We start from the raw sequence: 21481 nt of genomic DNA on the forward strand, positions 1-21481 counted from the left end.
TGGAAGAAGGAAGCAACCTCTCTATTTCCCACATACCTCAAGTTGGCTGTCCCTTGTTCCTGGAGCCACATGTTGATCTTAGTGGCTCCTGGAAACTAGGCAATGTTCATGCACACACAGTTTCTCTCTCTCTCTCTCTCTCTCTCTCTCTCTCTCTCTCTCTCTCCCACACACACACACACACACACACACACACACACACACACACACACACACGTTGGCGGCAGAACCACAACACCCTGACCTAGCAGAATATGTTGACATCCTCATAGCTTGAATTGGTGAAGCCAAGCCAGTGAAGACCTGTAGATTTGCTGAAAATGGCCAAGTAGAGGTACGTGCAGGTTCAGGGCCTGCTGGGCATGGCCCTGTGCTGGGCAGAACTTCATCCTGGACTTTCTGTGGCATCTGTGTTGCTGTGGACAGTGTGCCAAGAGCATGTGGTGTCACAGGGTCCCGGGCTCTCACACAGCTGGACTGGTAGCTGTGATTTCTCCAGCCTCCTGTCTGTACCATCAAGACTCTAACTGGAGATCGGCAGATGCCCTGGTTCTTCATCCTTTTTCATCCTTCATCCTTCTGACCTGGGCAGGTGGGCGCGGACAGCTTCCACTAGCTGCCACAAAAAAATCAGCCTGATCCGATGGTTTAAAACGTGACTGATCGGTTTTCTCGGAGTTCCAGAGGAACCCCCCTCCAGTCGTTTTAGGGTACTCCTGGAAGTTCCTTAACATCGGCATGGGGTCACATGACTGAAGCAATTGGACTGGGGGTCTGGCTCAAAGTCACTGTCCCTCTCTAATGGTAGCCGTGTGTTTGTGGGACAAGCAAATCCTGAAGATATCTTGGTCTTGAGCTTGCTCTTTACCATATGAAATCCATTCTTTTGGAGAATCTGAGGACCTCTAGAGCCCTGGGGATAAGAGTAACCTTTATGTACCATACCTTCCCTCTCCAGATCCACATCCTTCCCGGAACTCTTGGTTTGCAGCAAAAAAACAGACTGTGGCCCTGAGAACTCTGGCTCATCACCCCCAAGACCGACCAATCTACTCTCTCATAGTGTACTGTATCTGGCTGTTTAGGAATCTGTTCTGTAAACACACCTATTCACATTTCCTTCCTCTCCCCCCATTTTTTGTTTGTTTGTTTTTAGGTAGGACAGGGTTTCTCTGTGTAGCCCTGGCTATCCTGGAACTGGCTCTGTAGACCAGGCTGGCCTCCAGAGATCGTCTGACTCTGCCTTCCAAGTGCTAGGTTTAAGGGGGGTGCACTACCACACCCAGCCCAGCCTGCCCATTTTCAAAGCTGGGTTATATCAAAAGACAAAATTGTCATAGATTTAAAGTTTTATTTTGTTTTGTTTTGAGACAGAATCTTAGGTTCCTGGGCTCCAGCTTCCGCCTGGAAAACTGTAGGTACCAGGTCCAGCCAAAGACTTGTGTTAACTATGTGAAGCCCTAGAATCCCAGGGCACCTCATCCCCCGAGACAGTACGTGTTCCTATCAGCAAAAGAAAGGGACGACTATCCTCTCAGAGTTGCTTTTGTTGTAAGGCAGGGACAGACAGGGAGAGGGAACCAAATAAAATTCCCAGGCTGATGTAGATCAGGCAGTCCAGGTCGCCATTGTTGCAAAGGACGGGGGTTTCTACGTAAAGCTACAACACTGGGTTCTTTTGGTAATTTCTGTCTTCTTGGGGCCCAGTGCAGGCACCTCCTGCATTTTAAAATAGTTTTTGTTTTGTTTTGTTTTGAGACAGTGTCTTCTATGTAGTTTAGGTTGTCCATGAACGCCTGAGTGCAGAGATTATAGCTTCCTTTAATTTTTATTAAACTAGTTAAACTGGGGTGATAATGTTTGTTGATTCATAGATACTTTAAAAAAAATATTTGTGGGATAATGTCTTTTTTCTTCTTCGGGTTTTGTTTGTTTGTTGAGATAGGGTCTCATTATGTAGTTCTGACTTGTCTGGAGCTCCTACACAGACCACACTGGCCTCAAACTTAAAGAGATCTGCTGACCTCCACTTCCTGCTGGAATTAAAGGTACGCACCACCACACCTGCCTTTTTTTCCTCTTGTGTGTATGCGCGTGTGTGTGTGAGTACGTGTGTGCACACATGCGTGCCAAATACAGGTATGTGCAGGTGCCGGTGCTAGGTGTCAGATCCTGTTGGAGCTGGACTTTCAGTTGTGAGCTACCCAGTATGGGTTCTGGGAACCAAACAGTAATGCATTTTAACCCCTGAGCTGTCTGTCCAGACCCTGACGTCTTTGATTTTGTATTACAAATGCCTTTCCCTACTCAGTGGCTTTATTTATTCTGATGATGTCTTTAGATGAACATAAAATGAAATCTTTATATTTAGTGGTTGGTTTTTTGTTTTTTTGATCCTGCTGAGGAAATGCTCCCTAGTCCAAGACCACTAACATATTCTTCCATGCCGTACTTTGTAGGCTTTAGTGAGTTCTCCAAGGAATACGAGTGAATTTTCTAAGTAGTGTAAGGTGTGGGGTTCTAGCTAATTTACTAAAGGCCTGTCACTAACGAGGCCGTCTGTGGGGCGTCTGTGTGGCCTCTGTGTGACTTCCCTCAGCCTCCCCACACTACACTGTCTTGACCCCTTGAGCTTGGTTATCAGTGCTTGGTTATCAGTTTATAGTTGGCTTCTTAGTTTTCAGAACACCAGCCAGGGTGAAGATCAGTGGTAGAGCACTCGCCTAGCAACTCAAGGCCTAAGTTCCATTCCCAAGTCTGTCCATCGTCCCCCCCCCCCCAGCACACTCAAGGCCTAAGTTCCATTCCCAGTCCGTCCATCGTCCCCCCACCCCCGCATACACATGGGTGTTCTGTTTAGAAGATGGGCATGGTTGTGCCCACCCACAGTCCTAACACGAGGGAGACTGAGGCAGTAAATTAGGCGTTCAAGGCCAGTATCAAGTTTGAGGCTAGCCTGGGCTCCATAATACCTTGTTTTTTTGTTTTAAGTTTTATTTAAATTGAAGATTAGTTTATGGATTGATCTTGGGAAAATCTCTGCAATGTTCAGGCTTGTATTCCGTGAGCATGTGTGTGTTTATGCCTTCATTCCGCTACTTCAGGGACATTCGTAATCACATGTAGTATGTGTTCGGTGTAATGATCCCAGCACATTTTCTCTTAGATTAATAGTGATATTTTCATGCTGTTTTTACTTATAGAATTTTGTGTCCTGTTTGGTTATAGAGCTGTGTGGGAGATTTAACCATTTCATTCTGCCCTTTGTCCCACTTCACAGACCTGCCATTGGCAGTCAGAGCAAGGGTCCCGCTGCACGCCCTGAGTCCTGTAGCTGCCATTTCACCAGTGATAGTGTGATTGCCCCCTTTGTTATTTCCCAGAAACCTTGTGGGACAAGACCGGTGACATCAGAAGTCACCGTTAAGGAATCTGTTAGCCGTGTGTTCCGTTGTAAATCCCCACTCTGGCAATAAGGTGACGCCACCCTTTTCCTCTGTGGATGTTGACTCCCAGATGCTGCGTTTTACCAGCTGCTTCCTTTCTTCTTCTTCTGACATGAGTGAAGTCTCCTCTTTTGTTCTGTTCATACAGAATTGTATCATTGGTGTCTCACGCCATCTGACTGGCTTCTTCAGCCTGCAGTCCCCATTTCACACTTCAGCAGTTCAGTCCGCTAATCCCGGGTTTGCAGTTTCTGTAATTACGTTTATGAGAAGGTGGAGCTGTGATTTTCCTTTTTGTGATGCTGTCAACTGTTGGGGTTGTTGGCCTTACAAAATTTAAAAAAGAACTCTTTTTTATATTCAAGAGGATTTTTTTTATGACAGACTAATATTCGGCTTTTTTTTCCCCTTGGCACGTTCATCCGTGAAGTCGCATGAGCCTGGTGTGCCTTACAGGTATGTTTTTTCTACATTGCAGGCTCAGTTTTTCAAATGAAAGTCAACTGTACAGATTTTGTGTTTTATTGGTCTTTGGTAAGCTGTGTTCTCAGGACCTCATAACGGTGTAGTACCTTTCCTTTAAACGGCCATGAAACCTGAAGAACCCGCAGCACCGATTCCTGCTTTTAGAACTTCGCACTCTGTTACTGTTGTAGGTCTGGCCATCTCTTCAAACAGTCAAATTTTGTTTTTCTTTTCTGGTTTTCTTATATGTATTTCTTTGTTTGGGGCGGGGGGAAGTTGCCAGGGGGTCAAGACAAGATTTCTCTCTGTAACCCTGGCTGTCCTGGACCATGCTCTGTAGACCAGCTGGTCTCAAATTCACAGAGATCCATCCTCCTGTCTCTGCCTCCCGAGTGCTGGGATTAAAGGTGTGCACCATCACCGCCCAGCTATGTGTTCTGTTTCTACTTTTCTCTTTATTATTTTCTTCTTTGGTGTTCTTTGGGTTTAAATTGCTGTCCTTTGATATTTTTCCTTAAATAAACTGACCTCCAGTTCGCAATCCTCCTGCCTAAACCTCCCATATTCTGGGATTACAGGTGTGTACCACCTCGCCCCACCTATTTGCTGTTTTCTGTTCATACAGATGGATGCACAAATCAAATTTTTTATTTTAGTTTTTCCCCCTTTCTGCTATGTTCTTCCACCTTGCTAGTTTTTCCTCTAAGTGCACTTTATCTGTGCCCCCAAGTTTAGAATAACTATCATCAAGTAGTTGGGATAGTCTAGTTCCTTTGCCCTCTTTCTTAGACCTGATTTAAGGAGGGATTTTTTTTTTTTTTTTTTTTTTTTTTTTTGGTGCTCTTGTGGCATTTTCAGACAAGATCTGACTGTGTATGTAGCTCAAGCTGGTCTGGAACTCAGGATCCTCCTGCCTCAGCCTTCCCAGTGCATGATCCAATAAGCCCTGCGTCGTAGTGACTTTTCCATTGCCGTGACTAAACACTGTGACCAAGGCAACTTATAAGAGAAAGCATTTAACTGGGCTTATAGTTTCAGAAGTTAGAGTCCACGGTGGCAGGAACAACTGAGAGCTCATATCTTGATCCAAAATTAGGAGGCAGAGAATACACACTGGGAACAGTACCAATCTTTTGACAGGTCAAAGCCCAGCCTCAGTGACACACCTTCTCCAAGGTCACACCCTTTAGTCCTTCCCAAGCAGTTCCATCACCCGGGGACCAAATATTCAAACCTGTGAGCTGATGGGACCATTCTCCTTCAGATACTACACCCAGCTGGGTTATTGAGAAGTTGGGACGCTGCTAGGTAGTGGTGTGCTTACCTAGCGTGTGCCAGGCCCTAGGTTCACAAAAAAAATGTAGATAACTCTGTGGTTGCTTGGTCCAGGGACTCAGACACCTGTGGCAGAAGAATTGCCATGAGTTAGAGCCCAGCCCATCCAATTTAACAATCCCCCCCCCGCCACGTTTGGCTTCTGTGCCTTCCTCTTGACGAACACTTTTATCCTCCTGAAAGTGTCCCTTTCCAAGGTGAAACATGTCATGTATGATCCCCCCCCCAGTGTGATGTACTTGTCCCAGTAAACCCACCGGAAATTGGAAATTGACGTTACTCTAAGTTGAGGTGGTCCGCCTGACCAGTTGCTCACCTCATGAGCTCAGGTGGGCTGGGAACTGTTGCTCTCGGCCACGTCAAGTGTTACAAGAGGATTGGACTGTACATACACCGTTAGCCAGGGGGGCATGCCAAGTTCAAATCGGGTTTCCTGCCGAATTCATATCGATCTCACTCCATCGTAAGTCAGAAAGTCCCGAGTGAGCCCATTGTAAGCTGGAGGGTGTTGTAAGTCACACTTGCCTCCCTTGTCCCATAAAAGATGACTGTTAAGGTTGCTGTGTGTGCTGAGGAAGGGGGGCTTACTGCCTGAGTGCGCTCCCCACCTCCTGGATCTGCGGGTGCTCTGGTCCCACGTATAAGACTCCCAAGCATTTGTACATAATCACCCAACCCATGCACCTCAGGCTGAGCCTCCGCCGCCCTTCCAGTGTGCTCTGCTTCATCTTGTCTGCCTGTGAAAGTCTTCCTTCTGCCTGGACTATTCTTGTGAGTAATTTTTTTAAAAATGCCGATTTCCTGACAGCTAATTATCCGGACTTTGTTAGTGTGGTCTGCATTCCCCTTCCTGTAGGAATTAACCGTGTTTCCTGCTCAGTCCGGGCTCCAAGTAGGTCGCACCTCCCTCTCCCAGCTTCAGATCTGTCTCCACCTGAGTTTGCCGGGTCAGGGGTGCCCAACACCTTTTGGCTTACAGCATTTTCAGCTTCTGGTGGGTTCACTGTGACAAGGTCCTGTCACAGTGGAGGGCCTACGCCGTGTCTTTCATCCTGGAAATGCCCTGCAGACAGCACCGTTTTTCCCTTCTGGGTGCTTTCTCTTTCCTCCTGCTCCCGCGCCCTTCCATTTCATCAACCTTAACACAGGGGTCAGGCAGGATGGAGTGGACATGTTCCGCCTTTGAGGACATGCGTTTTGGGAGTCTCAGGGGCAGAATGTTAAGGACTGAAGGTTTGTGGGCCCCTCATTCATATTTTGAAACTGTACTTCATTGTGGCAGGGCTCAGGGGTCGTGCTGGTGGGTCCGCAGGGAGGTCGACGTCCTACATGAAGAGCCCTTGAGAGACTTTGCTCTCCTCTCACTCCCTACCATGAGGGACGTAAGGCAGTTGTCTCCTCAGATGGTTCAGGGGAGGCCTCTCACTGACTCACAAACAACTGTAATCACTGATCACAAGAGGATGCTTCTACACAGAAGTACCAGGGTTCCTGGGATCCAGAGGCAGCCCCTCTTCTCACACCTCCTGCATCCCCTGGGCCTGTGTGGGGCACTGTTAACATAGAAGCTGCTCGGTCTCTTCAGCTCCCCACACAGTTTCTCCAAAGCTCAGTTTCCTCACTCACACCCCTACTCTGACTGCCTGCTTTCTGACCCCATTCCTTGGGAGGGGCTCAGACATGGGCGGGGCCTTTCTCTCCTGCAAGGTTTAGCCAGGCGCTTTGAGAAACCCTGTCAAGACATGACCGTCCAGCAGGGGGCCCCCAAGATCCAGCCACAGCACCACTATCCATGTGGACCATTTTCCCTCTGGAAGGAGCCGCCCACTGTCTCACACCAGTGTAAGCCTGTTCCCTCGGTGCCATGGGGTAGCTGTCGGGGGAATTCATTTCACCGCCGCCCCAGATGGCAGCACAGCTTCCCCAGTCCTTGCTACGATGGCCCCACACAGCCTGTCGGCAGTGTCTGGCTGCTGGGAAGGGCATCTGAGGTCACTAGAATGCCCTTCTCTTGACTAGTGAGCAATGTCTAGGCTGGGATGGGCAGGGCCACCAGAACCATGGAGTCCATAGGAAGGGGCCTTGTCCCTGGGTTCTGCTCAGAAAAGAAAGTTGAGGCCAGAGGGCCGACTCTAACAGAAATCCACCAACCCTGGGTCAGTTTTTTGTTTTTTGTTTGTTTGGGTTTATTTTTTAGTTTTTTAAGTGTTTTCATTAGCACATATCAGTTATGCACAGTAATGAACTTTATTATAACATTTCATACGTATGCATAGTGTGTTCCATGCGTGTCCATCCCCTTGTTTCTGTTACCCTCTCTCTGTCTGATTTGATTTGCTTTTTTGTTTGTTCGTTTTGTTTTAGATGGGATCTTGCTGTGCAGGCCAGGCTGACCTTGGACACATAGCAATTCTCCTGTCTTAGCCAACTAAGAAATGGGGTCACAGGTGTGAGCCACCATGCCTGGTATTACAGCTTATGCCCCCCGCCCCCCCCCCACCATCTGGGTCTCTTTCCAGTGTGTGTGGCCTGGGCTAGTCTCCGCTGAGGCTTGTGCGTCACCCGGGGGAACCTGCAATCCCGCGTTCTTGCATGTTTGTCCTCATCGTCTGTAGGGCAGCAGCTCGTGTGGGTTTTACCCGTCACTGATGCACCGAGGCTCCATATAGACGAGGGGACCGGGGCAGCTCCCCTGTGTGGGCCAACTGTTTGGCTGTGTCTCTGGGGCGCTGTGGTTACACAGGGACACTCCCTGGACAGTGTACGACGGAGTAGCTGAAAGGGTGGAAAGCCCGCGTGGGAGCCACGGTTGTGCCTGCTGTTCACAAACAGCCTCATCTCCCACGCAACCGTAACTTCCCCCGGCAGCAGTTCCCATACCTCAACCCAGGCCTGCTTTTGTGATTTCAACGTTATTCTTCACTTACCTCTCAAAGCGTGGCATGTATAAGTCATCCTTTCAGCTGGGAAATAGATCGGTGGTTAGAAACAGGAAGTTTGAGTTGCAGGCCTGGGATGGGAAAGTCCCTAGCGGGAGGAGGTGACTGCACACTCAGATGTGCTACCTACCCAGCTTTCCCACCTTTGAAGGGCCGTACCCCCCCACCCCCCAACCACTGGGATGGTGCCTACCTGGCAGTGTAGAAGAAATGAAGACCCTTATTCTCACAGTATTCTGGGAACCCTGACGAATCCAGGACATTCTAAAGTACAGTAGTGTGGGGGTCCAGATTCAGGAACTAAAGAGAGAATTTGGCTCTGAAGACAAAGAGACAGAATTTTGTAGTGGTCTATTATTTGTGTTTTGATAAATAAATCTTGCTGAAGACCAGAGGCAAAGCTAAAGCCACTAGAGGTCAGGCAGTGGTGACTACACCTTTAACCCCAGGATTTGGGAGACAGAGCCAGATGGATCTTTGTGAGTTCGATACCACCCTGGGCTACACAATATTAATGGAGAAACTAATCCAGGTGGTGGTGGCCTACACCTTTAATCCCAGTACTAGGGAGAGGGAATATAAAATGGGAGGAGAGAGAGGCTTAGTCTGCTTAGTTTCGTGGTCACCCAGCCTTGATAGAGGTGAGGCTTCTTCTCTACTGCTTGGCTGCCTTTCTGTCTGGTTTCCGGGTTGAACCCCAATGTCTATCTCTGGGTTTTTGTTACCCGTGCTGCACAATAGACCTGGATACCTGCAGGCTTACGGCTGAAATGAAGCAGTCTGGCTCCTCCATGCTGCCTTCCCAGGGCACAGTCAGTTTCCAGCTGGATATCTGAGGTCCTGGGATAAGCTGGTCTGCGTATGTGTGTGATGGAGAGAGACAGACAGAATCCCAGCAGAAATCCCTGCAGCCCTGAGGTAGAGGTGGCAATGTCTGTTCTACCCCTGCCCTCCACGGCATCTTTCTCAAGCTCTGTGGACCCTCTCTGAGCCTCGGGATTCTAACTGCCTTCTTACCTTTGCTGGCTGCTGGCCTGGGGTTGCCGACGAAGACCCAAGGCTCTCTATGAGGCTTAATTGCTAGCACATGTTCCATCCTTGGCAACACGGGGTCACCCTTGGCACCGTGTGACCTGTGCTCATTACACTGTTCCTTCCACGTCCCACCCGTGAGGAGCCCCCCAGCTTCATTCTGATCTGCTGCCGGAGTCCAGCCCACCTGCTCATCCCCAAGCCTGGAAGAGGCGGGTTTGTCCACAGTCAAGTCGATCAGAGTTTAGCTTTTTTAAAAAGCAGGGTTTTTCCCCCCACCTTGTCAGTGCTCAAGATGCTAGATTACCATGGAAACAGAGCTTGTTAAGATTCCTGTGACCAGCCTAATTATAGAATTTCAAAGACAAGCAGAGAGCTCCCCGAGGTTGTCAGGAAGGCAGCCCACACACTCTCCGGGACTTGCTGTTCACTGTGTGCCAGCCACCAGGGAGGTTGGCAGCTGAATCCCCAGTGGGCTTGTGACACCACCAACTCTCACCAGGCCAGAGCTCAGCTCTGACACCTGCATTCGTGACAGAAGCGGCCGACTACCAAGGACAGCTCCTACATTGTGCTGGGTGTGTCGGGCAATCCCAGCAGACTATCCCTACCCTCCAGGGCTTCCTTACAGCCTGGGCTTACCCTAGAGTCTGATCCATACTTGTTTCCCTTCGCCAGAGCACCCCTCCCTCTTCAGCGAGCATGACTCGCTCATATCCTGTGCGCATAATGGTGACCCTCGCTTAGGTCAGGAGTAGAGTTTTCGTTTCTCAGACTAAGCCAGGTTGTGAAAGTGCAACTTGGCCTGAATGTGGCAGAGGCAGCTGGATTCCCCCAGGGCCTCCAGGGTCCCAGCCCACAAGCCTAGAAAACCCTAGGGGACTCCGTGTGGCTTTGTCCAGGGCTACATTGCTCTTAGGGAATCTTTTAGTAAATCCGTACAGTTTGAAAGTTTGGGTTTTAGTTGTAATCCTTGTGGGAGCGAGGATTTCCAGAAATGCTCAGTTGTTGATTCAGGAACCAAGGATGTCACAACCCTAGTTGTTACCCTAAGAAACCATAGGCAGTTACTACTAGGAAATGCTCCGTAGGTTCCTGACCAGAATCCTCAGCACCAGCAAGGCTATGAAGGGCAAGAACTCTGAAATACAGTCCCAGCCCCAAGGAGCCCAAGGAGATGGGGGACTATACTACATACTGTAAGTTTTAGGTGGGGTTCTGGGAAGAAAGAGGACATTGGAGAAAATTAAGAAAATCTGAACAGTGTGGACATCCTGTTTCCTTCACCGATTGTGACAAAGGTGACATGCAGAAGGGGTGAGTGTGCCAGAGCCCAGGCAAAAAGTCCCACGAAACACGATCTCCTCTGTAGCTTTGCTCACTAGCACCGTCAGGAGAGACGAGATGCCGACCCCAGTCTCGGTCGGCATTGGTGAGGGGCAGCGCGTGTTCTCAGCCAGTGTCCTGTTGCTGTGAAGAGACACCATGACCAGAACAACTCACAAGAAAGCATTTCCTTGGGGCTGGCTGTCGGTTCAGAGGCTTAGTGTGCCATCATCACTGGGGAAAGCACGGTGGTACACAGGCAGGCATGGTACTGGAGAAGCAGCTGAGCGATCTCCATCTCATCCAATGGCAACAGGCAGAGAGAGACACTGGGACTGCCTTGGGCTTTGAAATCCCAGGGCCCACATCCCCCACCTCCTGGTGATGCCCATCCGCCGCCCTTCCTCCACGAGGCAGCACCTCCTCATCCTTTGAGATAGTATCCCTCCCCTCCCCGAGGACTCAGTATTCAAGTGTATGAGCCTCTGGGGGCCATTCTTATTCAAACCGCCACAGCGCAAGAATTATCCCATTGCCTTTCCAGCCCCTTAAAGTATACCAGGGGCTAGAAAATGGCTCAGCAATTAAGGGCACTTACTGCTCATACAGAGGACCCACAATCTGTCTCCCAACTGTCATAACTGTGGCTCCAGGGGAGTCTGACTCAGTCTCCTGGCCTCTGTGAGCATCAAACATGTGTGTGTGTGTGTGTGTATTTAGGCAAAACACACACACATAAAATAAATTTTTAGAAAATTTAGAGTATGGTAAAAAAAAATATTTGAAGTGTTTATTTTTTACGTGATGATCACTGGCTGTTACTGTGATTCCTTCTTACTCACCCGGTCAGTGACCCAGGCATGGACCAGCACCTGTGTGGGTGCCCCCGTGATTTACCTGGGGTACCCACTGCCACAACTATGAATTACTTTCCTGTGGAACTCCAAGCTGTCCAAGAGGGCCTTATGTAAGTCAGGGCGCTCTAGGGACACCCAACAGGATGCATATAGTGAAAAGGCTTGGCCCACAGGAATATGGAGGCTAGGAGGTCCAAAGCCGTCACTGTAGGCATCATGTCAAGCTCAGAGCTCACATCTATTAAAGGATAGCAGTCTCTCATTGCTTTGATTGACTAGACAAGGGCCATATTCAAGGTCATAATTCCAAATTGGTGTGGCATTGTTTGCAACTTACGCCTACAAATGAGGGTTAGCCTTATTCCTATACACCCTCATGGGAACATCCAGAACAATATTCGATCCGACAGAATTGACACAGGAACTCTAGAGGTCTACCTTTCGTCAAGTTGGCATCCATATGCAACTCCTTAAAACAATTTCAGCCTGAAAAAATGACAATAACAAGGCTTTCCCCTCACCGAGCAGGACCGAGCTGTGTGCACATCTCCCAGCACTGGCCCATTTCCTCGGGAGAGGGCACGGTCATCTTGGGCCTTCTGGTCGACCCCCAACAGAAAGTCATGGCCTCTCAGTGGTTTTCCTACCATTTCAATCCCCCGTTTCTCCCTTCTTTTCTCTCAGTTTCAGCTTTTCTTTCTGAGGTGAAGGGGCCAACATTATAAGTGCTTGTGACTCCCCCAGAGGCTACTCACCCTGACAGAATCCCTAGCGACCTGAAGCACACTGGCCTGGCCTGCAGGTGCAGGGTGTGCTTCCAAGACCACCTGCACAATTGCCATTCACAACAAGTTTTGGTTCATTTTTGCGTTGCTCAGAGTGCCTGATACGTGGTGGTTTGCAGGGAACAGATTTTATTTCAGAAGTTTTAGAGGGTGTCAGCCTCTGGTGAGGGCCACATGGGGGACCGAGCAGCTTGCTAGCCTGTGTCTTTCCCCTCTGTGATGGCCCCACTTACACCTGACCTTACCTCACCCCAGCTGCCTCCCCAAATGCCATCAGCCTGTGACTCTGGTGATGGAGATTCCAACACTTGAGCTTTTGGGGATGAACCCAACCCATAGCAGATCCTTAAAGTTAAGTGCGGTGGAAGGCGGGCACTGACTCAGCAGTTAAACGTTCTCACTGCTCTGGCAGAGAGCTGGGTTTGGTTCCCTGCACCCTCAGAGCAGCTCATAACCATCTGTAACTCCAGTTCCAGGGGTGTGGGCTCCTGCATGCACGCGGTACGCATGTGTCCACTCAAGCACATAAACATGCACATTAAAGGGGGGATGACATCAGGGGCCTGCAAGATGACTCAGCAGGTGAAGGCACTCCGCCAAGCCTACAGACCCGAGTTTGGTCCCCAGAATTCACATGGTGACAGAAGAGGACCAGCTCCTTCAGGTTGTCCTCCAGCTTACATGTGTGCTGTGGTGTGCACATGCTTCTATGCACATACTAAATAAATAAATCTATTTCTTTTCTTGTTTCCTTGAGACAGTTTTCTCTGTGTAGCCTTGCCTGTCCTAGAACTTGCACTTACAAGGCTGACCCTGAACTCACAGAGATCTACCTACCTCTGTCTCCTGAGTGCTGATATTAAAGGTGTGCTCCATTATTGTTTCCAGGAGGTGATGGCACATGCCTTTAATCGCAGCACTTGGGAGGCAGAACAGGTGGATCTCTGAGTTCATGGCCAGCCTGGTCTACAGAGCAGGTTTCAGGACAGCCAGGGGGCTACAAAGAGAACCCTATTTTGAACAAAACAAAACCAAGAAAATCGTTGTTTTTGTTTGGTTGGGTTTTTTTGTTTGTTTGTTTAAAGAGTCCTTTTGTAGCCCAGGGTAGCCCTGACTTTCCATTTTCTCGCCTCTGCCTCCTCAGTGCTAGGATTACAGGTGTGCACCACACCTGGCTTGCAGCATTCTTAGATGCTTGGGAAGCCACTGTGGGACCCCTCCACAGGCTGATCAAGGAGTGATGGAATTTCTGCACCACAAGAGCAAGTGTTCCTCTTCACAGACCTGGTTTTTTTGTGCCAACCTACGCCTTCTTCAGGAGCCTGAATGATGGCCCGGGTGCCCTTCTTCCTTGATACCCTGGCAGGTTGTGTGATACTAATTTGTCTGATCCCTCAAACATAGAATGAACCTTTTGTGGATTTTTCTATTTCTCCTGTGTATGTGTGTGTGTGTGTGTGTGCATTTGCATGTGCGGAAGCACACGTGAATGTGGGAGTACAGACGCCTTCATGTGTGTACATACGTATAGAGACTGGGCTTTGTGTCACTCTCTAATTTATAGTAAATAATGTATATAATATTATATATATATAGCCTGATAGATCATGATATAGCATATATGAATTGCTCCTTTCAGCTAGTCTAGGTAGCCAGCTTGCCCCAGGGACCCTATCTCTGCTTGGACCCACGCTTGTAAACGTGTGTAAATGTGTTCACACGTGCTCACCCTGCCCTTAGGATTCAGACTCCCCCCACAGGTTCAGAGTGTTCCCCACATCCTCTTCCATAAGCTCTTTGTCATCCTGCTGTCCACGCTCACCCCTTCATTCTCTAAAAGGCCAGGTGTATGCGTGGCGGAAGGCAAGGGTCTTAGTCCATTCTGACTGCCATGATGACACGGCCCCTGTCAGGGACATAGACTGCAGGAGCTTGTCCTCCCCTGGGGGCCCGGGGTCAGGAGCCGGCACATGGTAGTCTGCTTCCGGGTCTCTGACAGAACATTTTCGAGCGTCCTTGTGTTTCAGAGAGCTAGCAGTACTCTCTTCTGGGGCGGCACTAACTGGGGTCCCGCCCCCACGTCCTCTTCTTACATCAATCACTTTCTCACACTTTCTCAGCCTTGTCTCCGAATACCACCCTGCTGGTAGTCGGGACTCCATCCTGGAAGCATCCCTCAGCAGTAGAGCCCGGGCTCCGTCATTTGTCATTTCTGTGCTCTCAACCCCGGGGCTAATACAGTGCCCTCCTTCCTGCCCCACTGCTGAGTTTGTCCTGTCGAGGGGCTCTCTCTGGTCAGCCTCGGCCTCTGCTAGGGTGCCTTAGATTTCCTTTCGTTTCTGTGTAGTCTGGGGTGGTATTAAACGGTCCGTCACTTTCCAGTGCTGTAACGGGAACTACAGGACAAGAGGACCCGGCCCATAAGTCCTACATTGTCCTCATGTCGCCTCCTGAGTTTACCTCTCTGTCCTCTGGTCCCTTGGTACTCTTCCCCTTCCCTTCAGATGTGAGATGGGTGGGAGCCATACAGGAGCACAGCAAGGCCCGGCTGTTTGGGGCGTGGACCTGGGCTCCCTTGGCTAGGTTTCCCTAGGAATGTGGGTGGGCCAGGGGGGACAGGCCATGCCCTGTCACTGTGGGGCAGGCAGACCCTGGTTGCGCCCCTCCTGCCTGGATGTCCTTCCCACGGACCCGAGGCCACCAGGTGGGTAAACTGGGAGAGGACAGAGCCTGGCTGCCTCTCTCCTGGTCTCCTCTGAGGCTGCAGGGGTCACCATCAGTGCTTGGCTTTTATCAAGTACCCTCTCAAGCTGCTCCCTGGGAGCCTCAGAGCCGTGAGTCGGGCCTCTGAGGGAGCTACGCTTGGGTGTGGTGGGCCAGCCTTCGTTCCTCCTGAGCTCCCAGAGGAACCAACCGCGGCTTCTGGCTCCTCACTGAATCTCCCCTTTAAAGGGAGAGAAGCATATTTTTGCAGTCCCTGTGACCTGATTTCAGCCGTTTCCAGCTCGAGCTGGTAATTTGCTTGTTTTAAAAACATTCCGTTACACTCTCCACTCTGGAATATTCTCAGCACTTTGACTCGGCTCCTGAAAGTCTCTCTCGCTGCAGGATTTTATAAAAGCACAAAGCGTCCCATTGTACCTTGTGTTTCTGGAGGTTTTGTCTCTGTGTGCTGGCCCTTGTGGCACTTGGGGGTCGTGGAATGGAAACCATCAGGCTATGTACGGTTCTGGTCGGAACCTTAGTGGAGTTTTTTAAAAAAGAGCTGTTCTGTGTGTGAATAGTGCATGTCACAAAGTAAAATACTCAAGGAAACTGGACCTCCCTCTGCCCCGAGGTCTGCTGGGTTAGAGGGACCTTGGGCCTGTTTGAGTCACCAAGACGGTACTGGTGCACGGGCTGACTTTAGCCTCCAGCCTAGCCCTCCACTTTCCCTCCTTGGATGGTCGTATGTAAATATCATGGTCCATTTGAACCTTGTCCCTGTGTGGAAAAAAGGGCCTGGTTTTTAGAAGCTGCCCAGAGGGAAGGAGGGTAAAGGAAAACCAGCAGGGAATAAGCAGTCAGGGAACTGAGTGGCCCAGGACAGAGGACCTGATATCCTGACCGCCGTATCCTGCCTGTTCCCGCCGGATGCCGGGTATCTCCGCTACTGTGCAGGGCCTCTCCCACCTGCGCGGCCGGCTCCAGCAGCCACAGCTTTGAGAACACAAGAGTCATGTGAGGAAAGGTGAAAGGAGCCTTTACCCGGAAAAGCTGCCGTTTTAGTTCTGGCATCCCCCAGCCAGGACTGCAGCCTTAGCCAACCCGGCCGAGAATGGCTCGTCCCCATCTATACCTTGGGTTCGGGGCCCGGGCTCCTGCATTATAATACTACTTCCTTACCCGATTTTACATCCTCTCTAGAATCCATCTACCGCCGCGGGGCCAGAAGATGGAGGAAGCTATACCGCGCCAACGGCCACCTCTTCCAAGCCAAGCGCTTTAACCGGGTGAGTGTGTCCCTCCGACGGATGACTCCCTTGCAGGGGTCGTTTTTATTGCTTGTACAAGTGGAGAAAAAGGGGGAAGGGTCCTTGCTCCTGCTGTGCAGGGCTGGGCTAATGCCATGCCCTGGGGGAAAAAGTCCCGAGCCACCAGCCTAACCAGTATTGCGGGGCTGTGGAGATGTGCTCGGGTCCTCTCCAGCCAGTCCTCGGCTGCGTGATAACATGGCTGTGTCTCGGGTATCCTTTTCTGTTCCTGATTACATAGCTCATTGTCTCTGGCCCCGAGGACCTGGCCTGCCTGCCTGTTTGGACACATGGTGCTTCTGGAGGGCTCTGAGGGTGTCCTTAGACCCCAAAAGTCCCAGATGCCTCTACCTTCTTGTCTCCTCTTACTCCAGTGGCCAGTCAGTCCTTTCCAAGTGACACTTGGCTCAGTCCCTCTGGTCTCTTCGTCACAGAGGTCCTTTGTTCTCCAGTGTGCAGGGACCGGGTGACTCTGCGGTGGCTCCCTCTCACAACCAAGGGCAGTGCCTGTTGTCCACTGTGCCCAGCAAGCACACTTTAGAGGCGTGTAGGTCCTGTGAACACACGGGGACAGCACGGAGCCGTTATGCTCAAGTGCCGCTGCCCAGCCAGCCCTGTACTTTTCCACTCTCTGTCCCCAGGCTGGAACGACTCTTTAGCCTTGAGTGGCCACAGGCCTAACAGTGAGCTGTGGGGTCAGCCCCAGTCCTGCTGCGTCTTAGACTGTCTTGTATCCTGGTCTGTGACCTATGAACACCGGTAGGAGAGATGAGGAAGGAGCACAGGTCCAGTCGACCTTTGTCATGGTGTGAGAGCCACCTGGAGGCCACTGCATCTTCAGGGCAGCCACTGACGCTCCTTTCACACCCACTGGCGTGCACCTCTCTGGTCTCTTCTCAAGGCTATAGATGTACTCCCGGGTGATCCTGGGGGTGTGGGCTATACCTCTTGACCCCATCATGCCTCAAGAAGTTGGGGCTGCCCCCCACCCCCACCCCGGTGGCTAATGAGTCTGGAGTGGTAGTGGGGCAGAGGAAAAGCTCCTGAACAACCGCTCAGGAGTATATATGTGTGCTTGATCTCGGGCAGAAGGCTGAGAAGCAACAAGCCGGACCTCAGACAGCACTGGGCTGGGGAGAGATGTGGGCCAGTGCCTCGGAAGACAGCCAGGTACTGCCCAGAGATCCTAGAGACTTCCTGGAAGGAGGTGTCTGGGAAGTCAGCCCGGAAAGATGCTGGGAATCCAGGATACAGCAGGCACAGTGGAACCCAAATAGTATCAGGGTACACTGAGACCCAGGCTGGGGACCATTCCAATGACCCTGCGTCTCTGCTATCCCGTTAAGATGCTCCTGGTACTCCTCAGGCCTAAAACGTAGTAGGCGCCTACTGAACACACTTCCTTGCTCTTTACTGTGACCGACGATTGGAAGGTTATTCAGGGAGACGGGTTGGGCAGCTGGGCGGACGCACAGTGGGGAACAAAAAAATGGGCTGTATTTGCTGAGAATGAGCAGAGTTCCGGGAGCCAGCATGGGCAGTAGAGAGACCGCAGACAGCCGCTCACCTCGGAGAGGCCTGGTATCATCAGGACAGAGGTAAAAGGGGTGCCAAATGTCGAGTATTAGCATGCTAGGCCAGGTGCTCAGAGGACAGCAGGGGCTGGAATGATGCTGCCCGGCAGAATATGTTCACGGGATTTTGCAGCAAGCCAACCAGATAGCTGGGGTAGATGTTGTCTGCTGGGAATATGGAGAAGCGGAGGCATCTGGCCTTGGAGCACCCAGTGCCAGCCCCAGCATTTGTCTGTGAAACAAGCAACTGGCCATCTGGACAGCCAGGTGCCCTCTCTCCTGTGAACCTATCACGGGCCAGAGCAGGAGTCTTAGGCAGCCACCTCCTCCCAGGGCACTGGAGAGGATCTGAAAGTGCTGTTGTCACTTGTGCGTGTTGCCCTCGCTGACGGATGACCGATGGCCAGGACGAAGCCCATACACTTCGTCCATCCACCGGGCACACAGGCCAGGACTCCGACAGCACCAGGAGCCTCTTCCCACAGTGTGTGTGGTCACGTGTGTGTCCATGTGCAGACAGATATGCATACACATATACACAGGTTTGGTTGGAGGCCTCAAGTTGGCATCAAGTTATCCCTTTGTCATTTCCACTTTAATCCTTGAGACAGGGTCTCTTGGTAAGCCTGGAACTCAATTCACCTGGAACGCCTGGCCAGTGAACCCCAAGGACCCTCCTGTGTCTGTTCCCGGTGCTTGGATTATAGGCATGCACTATACCTACCTCACTTATGTGGGCGCTAGGGGGTCAAACTCAGACCCTCATGCTTACATCACACTCTCTTTACCTGCTGACTCTGCCGTCTCCCTCGCCCCTTCTTTATTTTAAGGCAAACAGAGGGATGTGGTGTGAGTTCTTAGGAGCTGTGCTGCCCCGTGTTTGCCCTCCAACCTCACTCTGGCTCTCAGAAGGAAAACGTTCCTCTGTGAGACTCAAAAGGAGGATCTAGAAGTGACATCTTTGGCCATCTGGCAGAGAGGGCAGGGCCTGCCTTGTGGACCCAAGGCCTAGCATTTACGCAGTGGGAGACGTACTCGCCTGTCCCTTATGCGGAGAATGTTGGTTAAGGAAATGGAAGATCCGAGCTCTCTTGCCCACCCGTTGCAGAGAGCGAGGTTAAGAAAACGATAAAAACCAGAAGTGACGCAGCCTCCAGGGAAAAAGCAGGCACCGGGGACCAAAGGGGTTTTTAGACTTAGCCACATTAGACAATTCAGATTTCCTTGGTTTCTAAACAAACTAAATGCAGAAACTGCATAGGAAAATCTGTGTGTTTGTGCGCTCATACCAGAGGGCAACTTTGGATGTCATTTCTCAGATGCCCATCTATTGGTTTTTCTTTCTTTTTCTTTTTTCTTTTTGTTTTTTTCGAGACAGGGTTTCTCTGTGGCTTTGGAGCCTGTCCTGGAACTAGCTCTGTAGACCAGGCTGGTCTCGAACTCACAGAGATCCGCCTGCCTCTGCCTCCCGAGTGCTGGGATTAAAGGCATGCGCCACCACTGCCCGGCGATGCCCATCTATTGGGATAGGGACTCACAGGGTAATATTCATAAGGTAGGCTAGCCGAGCTAGCCACCGATCCCAGGACCCTGCTAGCCTCTACCTCCGCAGTGCTGGGATTTTTTTCCCCACATAGGTGATTGACATCAAGCTTTGTGTTTGCAAGGCAAGTACTTTACAAACTGAGCCATCTCCCAGTCCTAGGGGAAAAAAATGCGTGTTACAAATAAAACCTAAAGTTATCCCTTTAGGATCAAAGGAACACAAATGGTTGCCATTTTGGGCTTCCTGCAAATTACCCTTTTTTCTTTTCCCTTCCTTTCTTTGAGACACTTATTTTTAATGTTATGCATACGGGAATTTCACCTTCCTATATGCCTGTGCGACCTGGGCATGTAGTGCCAACAGAAGCCAGAAGGGGGAGTCTGATCCTCTGGAACTGGAGTACCAGAGCGACCTCTTCAAGTCAGCCTTTGATAAATGCCAGGACAGAGCAGGGCTGTGGGTGTCTGACGAGTGTAATTGCTTATAAATGCAGACAGCTTGACCCTTACAAACATCTTTTTAAAGGCAGACCTCTTTCTCAGACAGTGTCAAGGGAACTGAACGTAATCATTGCTTAGGGTTCACTGTGAGCTGCAGTGGGGTCTGGATAGCCCCCACGGTGGGGTGCAGAAACGGACTCTGCCTTGTAGGATGTTTTCTACCCTGCTTCTGTCTGAGAGGACCCACCCCCTGCAGTCAGCCCACGCTGTTCTTGCACACGAACCCCGGCCGTTGATGGTTCCTTCCTTGTGATGGCCACGTGGCCCTGTGCGCTGTACATGGGTCCTCATGCTACAGGACAGTCTGGGGAGATCATGTACCTTGCCCTCTGTCTCCGGGATCTCAAGAAAAAGAAGCTTCTCGGAGTGGGCAGGAAGACAGGTTTAGGACATGCCACCCGTAGGACCGTCAAAGGTTTCTTCTAAGATCTTTTGTCTGAAGAAACTAAAATGGTTCGCAACCATTTCCTGTAAGAGACTGGAGTCTATGTTTTCCGTTTTTAAAGACACACACCTGTACTGCAGCATTCAGTGCCGCCGCTGTGACCCCAGAGCCGCAGATAGTACGTGTGCCCATAGGTGCAGCTATGTTCCAGTAAAATTTCATGTACTGAGAAAGGGGGGAGTGGTGGCCATGAGCTAGGGTTCACCCCCTGCTGTGGTTTGCATGCCCTTTCGCTAGGACTTGGAATCGAGGCCCTGAGAGAAACGGATTTGGGTCCCCCCATGAGCCCCACCCTTCCCAGGTCGAGTAACCCAGAGGAGAAGGGATTCTCTTTCTGGGAATTTGAAGCCTCACACCGGACCTCATGCATCCTTACAGCCGGATTTATGCCCCCTCAGAGGGTCCAGCCCAGCAGCGTCCCCAGGCGGCTGGCAGAAGCAAGCACCGTCCCTCTTGAGGAAGTGTGAAAGGATTCCCACAGATAGTAAATTGGACATCTGGGCTCACAATCAGCAACGTAAAAAACCTCGTAGGAGACTGGTCCTTCTGGTCAGAAGCCAGCAGAAGCCGAGCTGGAAAGTGCGGCCTGGCCTAGTGCAAAAAACGAGCGCTTGATATCTGTGAAAAATTAAAATACATGATTGAAAATTAAGAACAAGGAACAAATTGGCAGCATGTGAGACAGACTTTAAAATGTTTTTATCCCATTAATCCGTTTCCTGTGAGTTCCTGAGAATAGAAGCCTGGGGTTTTGGGTTTGCTGTATTGTTTCAATGGCACATTTTCAGAAACGTTGATGATTTAAGTATAGCTTTCTTTTAATAGAGAGCCCCTTGCTAGGTGTGGTGGTACACACCTTTAATCCCAGCACTGTAGACACAGAGACTAGCGGCTCACTGTGACTTCGAGATCAGCCTGTTCAGCATAGCAAGTTTCAAGCCAGGAAGGCTACATAGAGATACCCCGTCTCAGGGGGAAAAAATTAAAATAAGAAGAAAATAAAATAAGAAAAAAGCCATTGGTACAGTTTTGGTGGCTCCCCTGAGAAACATACATGAGGTCTCAGTCCAGTTCATGTTGACAAGTTCATGCTGCCCTTGGTCAGCAGCTGCCTGTGCTGACCCTGGTCAGAGTAGCTCTTGTCCAAATACGGTGAGGCAGAGCTATAATCACAGAACTGGGGAGGCCGAGGCCAGGCTGGACTACAGGTGAGGCAGA

At 50.5% G+C, this 21481-nt stretch overlaps 1 protein-coding gene across 2 annotated transcripts in view; it reads left to right on the top strand.

The window, feature by feature from the left end:
* Prkcz (protein kinase C zeta) overlaps window positions 1-21481 on the top strand; it is a 101686-nt gene that overhangs the window by 47355 nt on the left and 32850 nt on the right. For both annotated transcript variants that reach the window (XM_050153142.1, XM_050153141.1), the window contains exon 4: window positions 16092-16177. In XM_050153142.1, the coding sequence (XP_050009099.1) occupies window positions 16092-16177 (86 nt within the window). The remainder of the gene's footprint in view (window positions 1-16091; window positions 16178-21481) is intronic.

The sequence above is a fragment of the Alexandromys fortis genome, unplaced genomic scaffold, assembly GCF_014885135.2.
Source record: "Alexandromys fortis isolate MF-2015 unplaced genomic scaffold, M_Fortis_MF-2015_v1.1 scaffold_88, whole genome shotgun sequence".
In the NCBI taxonomy this organism is placed as follows: domain Eukaryota; kingdom Metazoa; phylum Chordata; class Mammalia; order Rodentia; family Cricetidae; genus Alexandromys; species Alexandromys fortis.